The 14,870-nt window shown below is 51.2% G+C and overlaps 1 protein-coding gene across 3 annotated transcripts in view; it reads left to right on the top strand.

Annotated features, from left to right (window-relative positions):
- Nucleotides 1–4,527: 4,527 nt before the first annotated feature.
- The window catches only part of LOC135286537 (feather beta keratin-like), a 52,624-nt gene continuing 42,281 nt past the window's right edge, over nucleotides 4,528–14,870 (top strand). The window contains exon 1 of one of the 3 annotated variants that reach the window (XM_064399628.1): nucleotides 4,528–4,686. In XM_064399628.1, the coding sequence (XP_064255698.1) occupies nucleotides 4,670–4,686 (17 nt within the window). In that variant the 5' untranslated portion in view covers nucleotides 4,528–4,669. The remainder of the gene's footprint in view (nucleotides 4,687–14,870) is intronic. The other 2 variants (XR_010350783.1, XR_010350782.1) reach the window with 2 other exon arrangements.

Raw genomic sequence — 14,870 nt, 5'->3', positions numbered from 1 at the left:
CCTTCCCCCCCGCGATCCCGATCCCGTGCGGTTGGATCCAGCTTTTTTCCATCACCTTTCCGAGGGAGGAAGGTGGGATTTCAACCCCCCCTTCCTCATCCTGCGGAGGGTGGGATCCAGCCCTTCCCATCCTTTCCATGGGATCCAGCCCTTCCAAACCCCCCAAAAAGGGAAGCAGGGTGGGATTGGACCCCTCTGGAAGGAGCAGGGTGGGATCCAGCACCTCCATAAGGAGCAGGATGGGATCCGGCACCTCCATGAAACACCTCAAGGAGAAGAGGGTGGGATCCAGCCCCTCCAGAAGCCCTTCCAAAGGGAGCAGGGTGGGATCCAGCCCTTCCAAACCCCCCCAAAAAGGGAAGCAGGGTGGGATTTAACCCCTCCAAAGGGAGCAGGGTGGGATTTAACCCCTCCATATGGATCAGGATGGGATCCAGCCCCTCCAAACCCCCCAGAAATGGAAGCAGGGTGGGATTTAACCCCTCTGGAAGGAGCAGGATGGGATCCAGCATCTCCATAAGGAGCAGAATGGGATCCAGCCCCTCCAAACCCCTCCAAAAAGGGAAGCAGGGTGGGATTTAACCCCTCCAAAGGGAGCAGGATGGATCCAGCCCCTTCCAATCCCCCCAAAAAGGGAAGCAGGGTGGGATTTAACCCCTCTGGAAGGAGAAGGGTGGGATCCAGCATCTCCACATGGATCAGGATGGGATCCAGCCCTTCCAAAACCCCCAGAAATGGAAGCAGGGTGGGATTTAACCCCTCCAAAGGGAGCAGGATGGATCCAGCACTTCCAAACCCCCCAGAAATGGAAGCAGGATGGGATTTAACCCCTCCATAAGGAGCAGGATGGATCCAGCACCTCCATGAAACACCTCAAGGAGAAGAGAGTGGGATCCAGCCCCTCCATATGGATCAGGATGGGATCCAGCCCCTCCAAACCCCTCCAAAAAGGGAAGCAGGGTGGGATCCAGCATCTCCAAACCCCCCAGAAACGGAAGCAGGGTGGGATTTAACCCCTCCATATGGATCAGGATGGGATCCAGCCCCTCCATAAAACCTCCTGAGAGGAGCAGGGTGGGATCCAGCTGCTCCAGGTGGGATCCAGCCCCTCCAAACCCCTCCAAAAATGGAAGCAGGGTGGGATTTAACCCCTCCAAAGGGAGCAGGGTGGGATCCAATCCTCCCCGTCCTTCCCCAATTCTCCCCCAAATCCAGGGTGGGGTTGAGCTCCATCCCCCTTTTCCCACCCCCTTCCCGCATCCACGGGGATCCAGGTGGGCGCATCCAGCCCCCCCCCCCATCCCCAATCCATGCACCAAAAATCTGGGAGTGGGGTTTGGAATTCTCCGGCCAAACCAACACCTGGACGCAGCGCAGGTGGGGGATGCACCCCAAAACCCGAGCGGAGCCCCCAAATCGGAGCCGGAGGAGGACGGAACAACCCCCCACCCACCCAAAAAAAAGGGGCTGAGCCCCCCCAAAGTACCGATGGGGGGTGGGGGGCAAAGACCCCCCCCCAAGGGCACCTCAAAGCGGGGGGGGCACCCCCAAAATCGCCATGTGATGAGGAGGGGGATGCAAGAAGGGGTCCCTAAAGGGGGTTTTTGGGGGGTTTGGGGGGGTAAGCAGCGCAGCCCCCCCCCCCCCCCCCCCACCCAGCCCACCCCCCCCGCGGTGCCGCTGCTCACCTCTCCGCCATGATCCCCGGCGGCTCTCACCGCTGGCGGCCGCCGGCCCCGGCCCCGGTTCGGGCTCCCATGGCCCCCCCCGTGACCGACCCCGAGCCCCCCCCACGCCGGGGCCGCTCCTCGCTCCGCTCCCGGCGCGCTCCGAGCGCGGCGGCCCCGCCGCGTCCCCGTCACCAGCGACAACGGCGGCGCGGCCAATGGGGGCAGAGCAAGGGGGCGGGGCCCGGCGCGGGACACGCCCCCTTTTTACCGCGGGGGAGCCACGCCCTTATTCAAATGAGGGGGGGTTCGGGCGGAGTGCGCGTGCGCGCTGGGAAATACGGTAGAGCGGGGGGGGAAGGAGTGGAGCGTGGTGCGCGTGCGCGCGGGGAATTACGGTAACCACGGAGACGCGGCGCGCGCGAGGAATTACGGCCGCTTGGCTGCGCGCATGCGCACTTGGAAATACGCGAGTTTTGGGATGCGCGCTCGGAAATACGGTATTTGTGTTCGGATGAGCACTCGGAAATACGGTATTTATGTTCGGATGAGCACTCGGAATTACGGTATTTGTGTTGGATGCGCACTCTGAATTACGGGAGCCGCTCGTTTGTGACTAGGGGACTGCGCTTCTCTTTTGGGCATTACGGTAACTGTGCGCATGCGCGTTTAGAAACACCGTAGTTCTGGTATTATACGCTGTTGCAATACGGTAGGTGTGCTGCGCATGCGCGCTGGGAGCTACGGGAGGGCGCGATACACACTTGGAAATACGGTAGGTGCCGCGCAGGCGCGATTAGACGTGGTAATTATAACGCGCACGCGCATTGGGAAGTAAGGGACCTTTGGAATTACGGCACTTGGGATGCGCATTTGTAATTACGGTAGCCGGGCTTGGATGAGCATGTGTAATTACGGTAGTTGTGCGCATGCGCACTTGGAAAGGCGGCAGTTGTGGGTGCGCATTTGGAATTACGGTATCGCGGTGCGGCTCTTTAGGCTCTACGGCGCATGCGCGTCTGTAAATACGGTACTTGCGCGAGCCTCACTTGGAACTGCCCTGCTCCGTGTGCGCATGCGCCCTGGGGCGCAGGATAACAGATGCACATTGGACACTACGGTACCCAAGGTGCGCATGCGCCTGCCGAGGTACGGTAATTGCGTGATGCGCAACCAAAATTATTTTAGTGGTGATGCGCATGCGCATCTGGAATTACGGTAACGGTGCGGAGCGCATTTAGAATGCGTTGCTTTCAGTGCGCATGCGCAATGGGAAATTACGGTAGCGCGACGCGCACGTTAAAATCCGGTATTTCTTTTGCACATGCGCATTTGAAAGCGCGGCTGAGGCACTGCGCATGCGCGATGAGAATTACGGTACCGGCGCGATGCGCACTTGGAATAATTACGGCACCGGCGGAGCGCACTGACATTTGTAAATACGGTAATCCCGTATTTCCCGAGGCTCACGGAGTTTTGAGGAGGGGGAAACACGCGTGGGAGCTGCCACGGGGGCTCTGTGCGTGTTGTGTGCACCACATTCACACCTGGGGATCCCCCAGCACCCCGGGACCCCCAGGACCCCCGGCACCTTCACCCCTCGGCGGCACCGTGTGGCCCCTGAGCCCCCCCGGGCTCTGTGACACTCCCCTCCCCCATCAGCACCCCAAAATACCCCGCTGTACCCTGTGGGACATGTGCACACCCCCCCTCTGTCCCCCCATCCACATCCACATTCCCTCCCTGGTGTCCTTGGGATGGGGATGGAGACCCCAAACTGGGAGGCTCCAACCCCTCCGGGCCCCCCCCAGCGCTGCCCGCTGAAATTTGTCCGCCCCAAACTCTTCCGTCCATCCCAGCACCTCCTCCTGCTGCTCGCTCGGACATTCCCTCCCTGGGGTGTCCATCAGCACACCCCAAAACCCCGAGGAAAAAACCCAAAATATATTTTTTGGGAGCACAAAGGACGCCTGGCCAGGTTGACAATGCGTTGAGGACACCACGAGACCTTCGGAGCAGGTGAAAAATGTGTATTTTATGGTTGGCTTTTTGCAAGTATTAAAATGAATATTGCATTATGCTAGTAAGTGATGCTATATTAATTTTTTTTAATAGCGTATTAAATATAGTTTTAGGTTATAACATAATGTTAAAATAGAAACTATGCTATGTGAAAATAGAAATATTACAACAGAATGTTAAAATAGAAACTATGCTATGCAAGATATTTATTTAAGAAAGGACTCGCACCAGATAGAAGCCACAGGACACCTGAATCTTTCAGAGAAAGGGAATTTATCGCTCCCTTATCAGCAGAAAATGAACTTCTTCCCACCTGGCTCAGACTGGAATGAGGATTGAGAGGAAGAAGTTGACGGTGACCAGACAGAATCCTGGTTTGAATGGAAATTATGCATCGTGTATGAGGTGTATGAATATGCAACAGGCGATTGTTTTTAAGGGTTAATCCTCTGTTAACGGGGGTCCTTTTTCGGGATTGTGTTGCCCTGAAAAAGGTACCCGGACGTCTGTATCTCTTTTTTTTAATTGTCTCATATTGTCCTAATCTCAAATGTTCAAATTTTATTATTCTAATTGTATTCCTATTTTTATATCCATTTTATTACTATTAAACTTTTAAAATCTCAAAAACAAGCGTTCGGCGTTTTTCACAACCCCGTGGCCAAAACTCGCGGAATTCAATTTCTCAGGAAGGTGGGGACAAGTCGGGTCACGGCGCGAAACCAACCGCAGAACCCTTTTATTCCCTTCCCAGCCTCGGCACAATCCCTGACTTGCAATTTTTCCAGGAATTTGGCCGGCTGTCTCAGCAGGATCGGCGGCTCCGCCGTGCCCGGGGTGATGCTCACATGTTCTTTTTTTTTCCACGGCTGCCAGAGCTTCCTCACGTCCAGCCGCGGGATTTTTATTTTAGGAGCAGAAGGACCCAAAACTCGTCAGGTTTTCTCCTCTGAGCTCCTTTGGGACGTGCGTGGAGGGGGATGGAGGCTGGGAAAGGGTGAGTCAGTAAAATTTTGGGGTTTTTTTTTCTCCTGCTCCTGTTGTTCTTTAGGTTTGGTTTTGGAAACGTTTCGTTTTGGGCTGGTTTTTTCTTTGGGCTTTTTTTTTTTTTTTTCAATTTAACCTGATTTTTACAGGATAGAAGAGCAGATTTCTCCTTTTCTCTAAGCATCCTGATCCGAGAAAATCCATTCCATCGCCAAATCATGGAATGGTTTGGGTTGGAAGGGAATTTCATCGAGTTCCACCCCCCTGCCATGGGCAGGGAAACCTCCCACGACCCCAGGGTGCTCCAAGCCCCGTCCAACCCGGCCTTGGACGCTTCCAGAGGAAAACCGGGATGTCCCTGAGGGCTGTGATGTGGCACTTGGGGACGTGGTCGAGACCCTTCCAACCCAAAACCATTCCATGATCCTTTTCCTGGGCACGGCCTCTCTTTGTTCTGCCTGGAGCTTTTCAGGGAAGCTCCGAGTGAATTTTTCTGACTTTTAAACCTCGATTAAAAACGAGATGCCAACAACTCAAGCCCGTGAATTCCCGCTGTCTCCGTCACCATGGAAACGTGAGACTGTTGTCTTTTAATATTTTAAAGTTATATAAAGGCTTGGAACAACTCTGATTAAACAAGAGGAGGAGTGGAAAAATTAAATCCCACTTTTCCACCAAGGAAATTATGGGAATGGATGATCCTGAAGGTCTCCCCCAACCCAAACCATTCCATGAATAAAGTCCAATCCCATTTATTCCACTCCCATTTATTCCACGGCACAAATCTGGGAGTGCTGATGTTTTAATCCCATATTTTAACACGCTGCTCCCTCTCCGTTCCCTCCGGCCTGTTGCAAATCCAACCTTAAGGAATGGAGCTGGAGAACAAGACTCCTTCATTTTTTTGGGATAATTTTTTCCCCCATGTCAGTGAATTTGCTTTTCTGGCTCTCCTGATGAAATATGGATTTGGTTTCCTGGCTCTCCTGATGAAATATATTCATTTTATATTAATATTTCTAAATTCATATAAAATCTTCATGTCTCTTTGCTTGGCTTCTCCAAAAGGTGTCCTTGCCCAGCTGGGAAATTGGGAAATGTTGTTGTTGTCCCACCTGGGAGTGGGAGCCCCAGGAATTCAGCCACAAAATCCTCTTGTGGCTGAATTTGGGATTTTGGGAGTGGAAAATCTAATTTCAGTCCTGGAGAGCCTGTGCCTGAGTCCTCTCCTGGTCCTTGAGCAATCCTGCCAGGGAATAACAAAACCTGGGAGGAGAGGAAGGCTGGGAGCGTCCTGGTGTGCACGGGCCAAAGGAGGCCCAGGAAGAAACCCGGAAAATTCCCTTTGAAGGGTCGCCCTGTTGGGCTCCTAAATCCTCCTGGAATGGTTCGGGTTGGGAAGGACCCTAAAGTCCGCCTGGTTGCATCCCCTGATTATCCCAATCCCTTTGTCCGGGCAGCTTTTCTGCAGAAAGGTGAATTCCGTGGTGGCCGTGGGGTTTGGTTCAGGCAGAGCCATCACTCCAGAGGCTTTTCCAGGCTGGAGGGACTTGGGCTCCCTTCACGGGGTCGGGTGCAGCCCCCCAGGAGGAACGGGATGCTGGCAGTGGGATCCTGGCGGGAAGGGATGTGGCCAATGGATTTGCTGCCTTTGTTTCCCGTGGAAAGTTTGGTTTGGCTGAAATCTTTGGGAAAGGGCCTGGAAGGACAGGACAAGGGGAATGGCTTTAAATTAACAGAATTTGGGATATTGGGAATGAATTCCTCCCTGTGAGGGGCTGGGATGGAATTCCCAGAGAAGCTGTGGCTGTCCCTGGATCCCTGGAAGTGTCCAAGGCCAGGTTTGGACGGGGCTTGGAACAATCTGGGATAGTGAAAGCTGTCCCTGCCCAGGAAAAATGTTGGAATTAAACATCTTGAAGGTCCCTTCCCAAACCCTTCTACAATTCCATGACCTGGGTGCTCTGGATTGTCCCAAACCTTCCATCAGGATGGGACAGGGAGGGCAGGAGGTGACAACACCTGAAATTGGTGCTCCAAAGACCATCTGGATGGTGAATAGTGACAGAACTGGTGCAAAACTGTGTCATCCAGCAGATTTGCTTTAGAAAATTTCAGAATTTATTCTTTTTATGAGCAATTTTAGGCACATTTTGCCTTTGGATCATTGCCCTTCCCCCTTTATCACAGTTTATATTTTTGGTTTTTGCCATTTTCCCCTCTTGTTAAAATTGATTCTTTTCCCTTTCTCTTTCTAATTTTGTTGGCTTATTTCTCAATCTTAATAATTTCTGTAGGTGGAGTTTTCTAACCAGGTTTTTTCTATTTTTTTGGCAACCTTTCTCCCCCAGAAGGCCTTTGCTGGCTGCGTTGGTTTTGGCATTTATTCTGATTTATTCTGGTGGGGCTTTCTGGATTTACTTAAAGCAGGAGGTTTTTTGGGGTTTTTTTTACCTTTATGGGGTTATTTTCCCTTCCTCATCTGCTGGTGGGGTTCTGTCGATGGTTTTATCAATCGCAGCTGGTTTTGAGGGTTTATTATTATTATTAAAAAGTGGAAAATCAGGGGTCCTGATTCCACAGGACATGGAAAAAGTGAACAGCATCTTCACCTCCACCCCAAAGTGTCGTGAAATTGATCGCTCAGGTTGGTTAAACTCTCACTGTCAAAGGCACCAAAAAAAGCTGGTTTAATATAAATTACATTTTATTACATTTTGTCAAAATAGGGTTTGATGGGAAGGTCCACTTACTAATTAAATAATATCCTAAAATTATTGTGGTTGGGAAAGACCTCCAAGGTCGTCAACATGGATGAGACATAAAAGGGAATGTCAAATTAGAATTAATTTGGAATTATTTGTGTGGATAATGAAAAAGCTTAGTGGCATTTTATCAGGGGTTATAATTGGCTTATCGTTGTCTTATCACTGGCTTATCGTTTTTATCAATTAAGTGTTTCATTAGGATTGGCCACAATTAGAAGAGGGACTGAGCTGTCGGTTCCAGATTGGTTCTGTATTTACCGTAAGGAACTGAAATCTTGGAATCAGCTTCCAAAGGGGCGTAGAAATGGAATTGTTGAGGTTGGAAAAGCCCTCTGAGGCTGAGGCCAGCTCTTCTTTCCCCAGCAGTGACAAAACCACTCTGAACCACGTCCCCAAGTGCCACCCCCACATGGACATTGATCCCTCTCAGGGATGGGGACTTGTGCCAGGGCTGGAGAACCCTTTCCAGGAAGGAATTTTTCCTAATATCCAACGGAATCTCCCCTGGCACAGTTGGCACCGTTTCTTCTTGTCCCTTGTCCCCTGGGAACAGAACCCAATGCCCACCTGGCTCCACCCCCCTTCCAGAAGGTTCCACTGAGCTTCCTTTTGTCCAGGCTGAGTTCCTGCTGTTTGTGGGGTCTCATGGTGATTCCCTCTACTCATCCATGATTTTTCCAGTCTCTGGTCACTAATCGCTGAACTTTCCAAAGCAAATATTTCCAAGTCCATGGGGAATTGTTTTCAAACCAACCCAGCCTGGCCTTGAACGCTTCCAGGGATGGAAGTGAGGCACGGGATGGTTTTTGTGGCCATTCCTTGGCCTTGGCCTCAGCGCAGGACACAGGAGATGTCTGGGACAATGAGGAAATTTTTCCCTGTGGAAAAAGGAACCAGAGCCTGTTTGGTTGGTGCTTTACAGGTTATGGACTTGGTATTGGAATATAAAAGGTTTTTATAACTCCATTTTCTTAAGTGGTGGAAAAAGCCCGTTCTTTATTCACATAACTCATTTTTATCCAGTTTTACAGACTCCAATTGGTTGGTAATTTCTTGCCAATTACTTTGCTGGTTAGTAACAAGTTGTTACCCTGTATTGATTGGTCACTCAAACCCCCGGTGTGTACATGCAGGAAAGGTTGTTTGTGACAGATAGTTCTCGTTTTTCTAATGGTGTAGAAACAGTTTCTACAGGTGTAAGTTGTTTTTTTTACCCAAAAATAAATTGTTTTATTCATGAACTTCTCACACCCAAGATTTCTTCCACATGGAAACTTGCAAAGTTCTAGCTTGGCAAGGCCAAGCTGATTTTAGGACAGCAGGCTTGATTTTATGAGGCCTTTCTTTATAATTTTACTACCTTATTGCAACAAACGGGGACATTCAAGTCAGTGCTGAACCCATGGAAAGGAATAACACATTTTTCCCACTTCTTTTCTCTCCTCTTTGTTTCCCCCCTGCCTCCAGCATTCCTTATGGATCATGAGAGGTGTTAGGGAAAGAGGTTGGTCAACAAGGAAGGGAAGATTACACCAGTAGTTATTTGGGCTGAAATGTCTCCCTAAACAAGTCTTGGCAACTTGGAAGGTCACCTTTGATGGGATGAGTGGCTTGGCCAGACTGGAAAGAGGGTGAGCACCAAACCCAAGGCCTGCTGGAGCTGATGGAAAATTTACACCTGGATGCGGGCCGTGAGAGGTTGGAACAGTCTTGGGAGATTAAGGAAAAAGGAGTCATCGGAGGCTATGATGCAGGAAAATTTTATTGAGGCAAAAAATAGTAAAAAGCAGAAGTAAATAAAATAGAGGTGGTCTGAGGTGCAGTAGGACAAACATCAGCACAGATCCTTTGATTGCAGCAGGCCTGGCCAGAGCATCGAGGATTTCCTGCCCCACAGTGGGAGCAGCTCAGTGGTGGAGGTGCCCGATGGTCTCTGGCTTGGGAGAAGGGGTTTGTCCAGAGGGAGCTGGACAGAGCCAAAGGGTCCATGCAGAGCAGGGAGAAGCAGAAGAGAAAAAGGCAGATGGGCCATGTTTGCAGGCAGCCTGGGCTGGCTCCTGGCCTGCTGCCTTGCTTGGTGGCCTGAGAGCAGGAGCTGGAAATGCTGAGTGCATTTGAGAGCCTTGTCCCAGAGATGTGTCCTCAATGCCTGAGATGAGTTCCAGGGAGTGGGTGGTTGGTGTCAGGAGTGGTGCTGATGGCCCTTAGCAGATGGAGCCATAGCCCCTTCTGCCATAGCAGCCCAGGCCTGCCAGGCCATAGCCAAAGCCACCAAATCCACCAGAGATGGGCTGTCCCTGGGCACTGAGCTCAGCGCCCACGGCAGCAGAGGAAGTGGATCCGACGGCGGTGCTCTGTGGGAAGGAGGTCATGATGGGTCCTGGCAGGGTGACCAGCACAGGAGAAGGCTGAATAACAACACGGGAATCCTGGCATTGCAGGGCACAGGGCTCGTTGCAGCTGTTGGCCAGCGGGGTGGGTCCGCAGGGTCGGCAGATGTTGTTGCAGGCCATGGCTGTGGTGTGGAGGGTGCCTGGAAGAGAAAAAGGGTGAGGGAGGGCAGCGGTGTGGGGTTGTATGAGGGGTGAAGGAATGTGGAGGTTGTTGTGGGGCTGTGAGGAGGCGTGATGGCTGCTGAGGCTGGGGCTGAGCGTGCTGGAAGAGAGGGTTCAGGGCTGCAGGATCAGGAGGTTCAGGGGCTTGAGACTCACCTGGTTCTTGTCAGCAGGAGCAGAAGGCGTGAGGAGAAGTGTGTGAGGGAGAGAGGCTCTGGGCCGGCTTTTATTTTGGTCCTGGGTGGGTGGGACAGCCGTGTCCAATGGCCTTGGGGTATTTTTTAGGCAGAAGCTCTTTTGTTACTGGTGAGTCATGAGGTGGGGATGTTTTCCCTGCCACCATTGTGCAGTTTCTTGTCCAGCTCTTGTTGCTGTGTCCATCTGACCTTGGCGGCAACATTATTAATTTGGTATTTGGGTGGATGTGATTGTTCAATGAGTTTCTGGGAGGGCTTAATAAACAACCTGAGCCCTGAAGATCTGTGATGTCATCAGTGAGGTCATTTTGTGGCGCTCGAGTGCTGTGGTTTGTCAATGCCTTGTGAAGACTGGGACTCTTTTCTGAGCCACTGGATGTCCATCAGTCATTGTGTTGTGCCCAGGAATTCTGAGGCAGCTGCTGAAATCCTGGGAAGGTCACTCTGGAACATCTTGGCAAGGTCCTGGTGCCTTGGAGTTCTTTGTGATAGATGAAAGAGATCTCATGGCCTTGTGTCTTGAGTGGGATTGAAAGAATCTGGAAAACAAGAGCACGGTTGGGCTGAGCTTGTTCCAATGTTTGGTTCCATTTGTATTTCTCAAATTTACATGACAGCATTCTCTGTCATTTAAAGTTCATTCCTTGACCTGGTTTAGAAATCCAGTAAACAAACAACAAACCAGTGCCCGATCCCTTTTTGCCGGGGCTGTGACCTCAATTCTCTCATTCTGCATTCAGTTCACAAGATTTCATAACTTTTGTTCTATAAATGTTAGTATTGTGTCCCTCTAAGCAGAACCTAATAATTAGTAACGGACAGTCAGTATGGTCCTCTTCCCTCCCCTCTCATGGTTCCGGCATGTCTTTGTAAATTCTGTGATTCCACGTCCCTCTCTTGAGGCCATGTCCATCTGACCTTGGTGGCAGCTTTTAATTCTTTTAATTGCAAATTATAGCGACCGAATTCTGCTGGTGATGGTTCATGTCAGGGCAGGATGGAGACGTGACCAGAACTACGGAAAGCTGTGGTGTCATCCTTTAGGTCATCCCGTGGCCCTCGTTTGCTGTGGTTTGTGGGTGTGTTGTGAAGAATTGTCTCAATTTTCTCTCAGCTTTGTCAGGCTGGGCTGAGCTCTGCAGCCGTTCCAAGTGTCTGGTGCTGCCCCTTCCATCACATTCCCTCCTTCTTTGCATTTCCCCAATCTGGCAAAATCTGAAATTAAACCTTGTCTTTCCTGTTGGTCGTGCTCTTCTATGTGCCCCTCTTGATTTAACAGTTTTGATATCCAGGGCATTTTAGGTCCCAACTTGGGCTGAGGTGTGAGGACACTTCTCTGGGCAGTAACTGATAGTCAGAATGAGGATTTGGAGGTTGCACAGGGTTCTTGGAGGTGAGCATTGCATGATCCTCAACAACCAGGCAAGTTCGGGTTGTGTCAGTGCCCAGAGTGGTGGCCTGAGAAGGCTCTGAAGGGCTGGGGCCTGTGGCTTGTGCTCAGTGTCCCAAACTCCAGATGGCAGCAAGTCCCCAGGATGAAGAAGCTGGATCTATTTGGGCAACACTGAAAACCTGAGTGGTCCTGGACATGTGCTGGAGCTCAGCAAGGACAGGGGCTAAGGGCTGTTTGTTGGGTGGGGGAGTCATCCCGGATGGGGTAAAATATCTGAGTCTCAGTTGGAACAATGGTTTTCTTCTCCAAAAAAGCCTCTGTGGTTGTGGTTGTGATTGAGAATAAATGGAGCAGCAGGTGTCCCTGTACCAGTGTGGGAGCAGGGACCTCAAGTGTGCAGCATCTGGAATGCTGTTCTGACCAAGTGGGGAGATGTGACTCTTGCTGTCTGTTCAGCACTGGTGGGGTCACATGTGAGGGGTTGCGGGCACTCCTGGCCACCCCAGTGTGAAAATGAAGTCGACTTAGTGAATCAAGAGCATTTCATGGCCAGCAAATTCTAAAGCAGGCTCTTTCCTAGAGGAAAGGCTGAGAGAGCTGGGAGTCCCAGGCATCAGTGTGTGCAAATCTCTGATGGCAGAGAAGTCGAGGGAGCCTGGCTGTTCTCAGCAAGGCACACGTGGAGGGCAAGAGGGAAAGAGCGCAAGGGAAAATGTGGAATTCTGTGGGAAAAGAAAGCAAGGATTTTTCAATGTGAGGTTGATCACAGAGGAGAAGAGGAGACTGCTGGGAAATCCAACTATGAACTGTCCATGGTGCTGGGAAAGTCTGCTCTTGCTGGTCAAGGGAGTGAAGGGAATGAAGCTCTTGCACTCCAGAGTTCCTGCCCGAGTGGAAGATTTTATGAGTGTTTATTCAGAGAGCTTGAGAGTCCTGCTGGGAAGAGAGTTTGTGTGCTGGCAGAGAGAGACTTTGAGCAGAAGAGCATTAATATGTCAAAGCCTTAGGTATAGCATGTGCTTGGCTTGTAAAATATTTGGAAAGTTCTCCCCCTTCTCTGCTTCCTGTACATGTCTTGTTTATTACTGGTGGTGATGGCTCTGTTAAATATTGCGGACAGATTTCTGAGAGAAAAGTCTTGTGCCCCTTATCCTTTCACCAAAGTCCTGCTGAGCCCTGACACAGTGCTGGGTGAGGATGTGGGACCTCTGGAATTGAAAAAGGAAGAGGAGGCATCTGAAGCTTTGATGAAAGAAAAACTTTATTGAGGCAAAAGAATGAAGAGACAGGAGAATGAAATGGAAGGGATCCAGAGCGAGCTGCGAGCAGGGCAAGCATCAGCCGAGGTGCTTTGCTTGCAGGAGGTGTTGGCAGAGGCCAGAGCAGGTGGTGTCAGGGGTGGTGCTGAGTACTCTTAGCAGATGGAGCCATAGCCCCTTCTGCCATAGCAGCCCAGGCCTGCCAGGCCGTAGCCAAGGCCAAAGCCACCAAATCCACCAGAGATGGGCTGTCCCTGGGCACTGAGCTCAGCGCCCACGGCAGCGGAGGAGGTGGATCCGACGGCGGTGCTCTGGGGGAAGGAGGTCATGATGGGTCCTGGCAGGGTGACCAGCACAGGAGAAGGCTGGATAACAACACGGGAATCCTGGCATTGCAGGGCACAGGGCTCGTTGCAGCTGTTGGCCAGCGGGGTGGGTCCGCAGGGTCGGCAGATGTTGTTGCAGGCCATGGGTGTGGTGTGGAGGGTGCCTGGAAGACAAAAAGGGTGATACAGGCCAGGGGAATTGGGGTTGGAGGGGCAGTGATGAATGAGGGTGAAGGAATGTGGGGGCAGTTTTGGGGCTGTGAGGAGGCGTGAGGGCTGCTGGGGCTGGGTGTGCGGGAAGAGAGGATGCTGGGGCTGAGTGTGCGGGAAGAGAGGATGCAGGGCTGCAGGATCTGGAGGTTCAGGGGCTTGAGGCTCACCTGGTTGTCTTCAGGAGCAGAAGAAGGTGTGAGGAGAAGTGTGTGAGGGAGAGAGGCTCTGGGCCTGCTTTTATGCTGGTCATGGTTGGGCGGGACAGCCTTGTCCCATGGCCTTGGGGCATTTTTGAGGCAGCAGATCTTGGGTGGCTCAGGTGGTGAGTCCCGAAGTGGGGAGTGTTCTCCTTCCTGGAGTTCTGCAGTTTCACGTCCTTCCCTTGGGGCAGTGTCCCTCTGACCTTGGCGGCACCTCTTACCTGCCAGAATTAGAGACCAGTGTGTGGTTGTTGATGGCACATGTCAGGGCACGTAGAAGGTTCAGCCAATGCTGAGGAGAACTCAGGTGTCATGCGAGGTCATTCCATGGCACAATGAGAACATGTCCCCTTTGCATTCTTGCCTCCTGCCTGAAAGAACTCTCAGCTCTCTCAGCTTCTGCCTGTTTTGTGGACAGTCCAGACCTCATTTCTCTGAGCCCTGCCATTGAGTTCCTTCTCAGGCCACCACTCTGGACATCTGGACTTGCCTGGGTTGTTGAGGATTGTGCAATACTCGGTTGCAAAAACCCTGGACAACTTCCAAACCCTCTTTCTGACAATCAGACATTGCCCAGAGAAATTATCTCACTCCTCCACGCTCAGCCCAAGTAAAGATCCAAAAACCCTGAATATCAAATCCCAACATCACTGAAAAACTTCCAGACAAGAGGGGCATTAAGACACCCTCAGAGCACGACTGATGGTAAAGGTGATGTATCCAGTCAGGCTTTGATGGCTGGGGAAATAGCATGGAGAGAGAGAATGGGTTGGAAGGGGCAACACCAGGCACTTGGAAGAGCTGCAAAGCCCAGACCAGCTTGTCAGGGCTGAGAACGGCCGAGGGTAACCTTCAGAACACACCCACAGACCACAGCAAGCCAGTGCTGCATGGTGGCCTCAGTAATGACACCTCAGTTCTCCAAAGCTTTGGTCACGTCTTCATCCTGCACCCACAACACCAAAATTTCATCTCTAAGAGGCACACTTAAAGGCTTCCGCCAAGGTGAGATGGACACGGCCTCAAGAGAAGGATGTGAAATATGAGAATTCCACAAAGAAATGACAAATAATGTTAGAGAAGGAAGGAGGAGGTTGTTGACCACCACTTAGTAATTAATGGTTATTTGCTAAGAGGAATAGAATACTAAGACTCAGAGGATATAAATTGTGAAACCTTACGGCTTGAATGCGGAATAAATGAATTGACGTCACAGACCAGCCTGGGAACAAAGGGATGGGCCCCATTTGTTGTTTATTTATTAGATTTCTGACAGAGGTCAA

The sequence above is a fragment of the Passer domesticus genome, chromosome 1 (assembly GCF_036417665.1).
Source record: "Passer domesticus isolate bPasDom1 chromosome 1, bPasDom1.hap1, whole genome shotgun sequence".
NCBI classification, from domain to species: domain Eukaryota; kingdom Metazoa; phylum Chordata; class Aves; order Passeriformes; family Passeridae; genus Passer; species Passer domesticus.
This window is presented reverse-complemented; position numbering and strand designations above follow the sequence as displayed.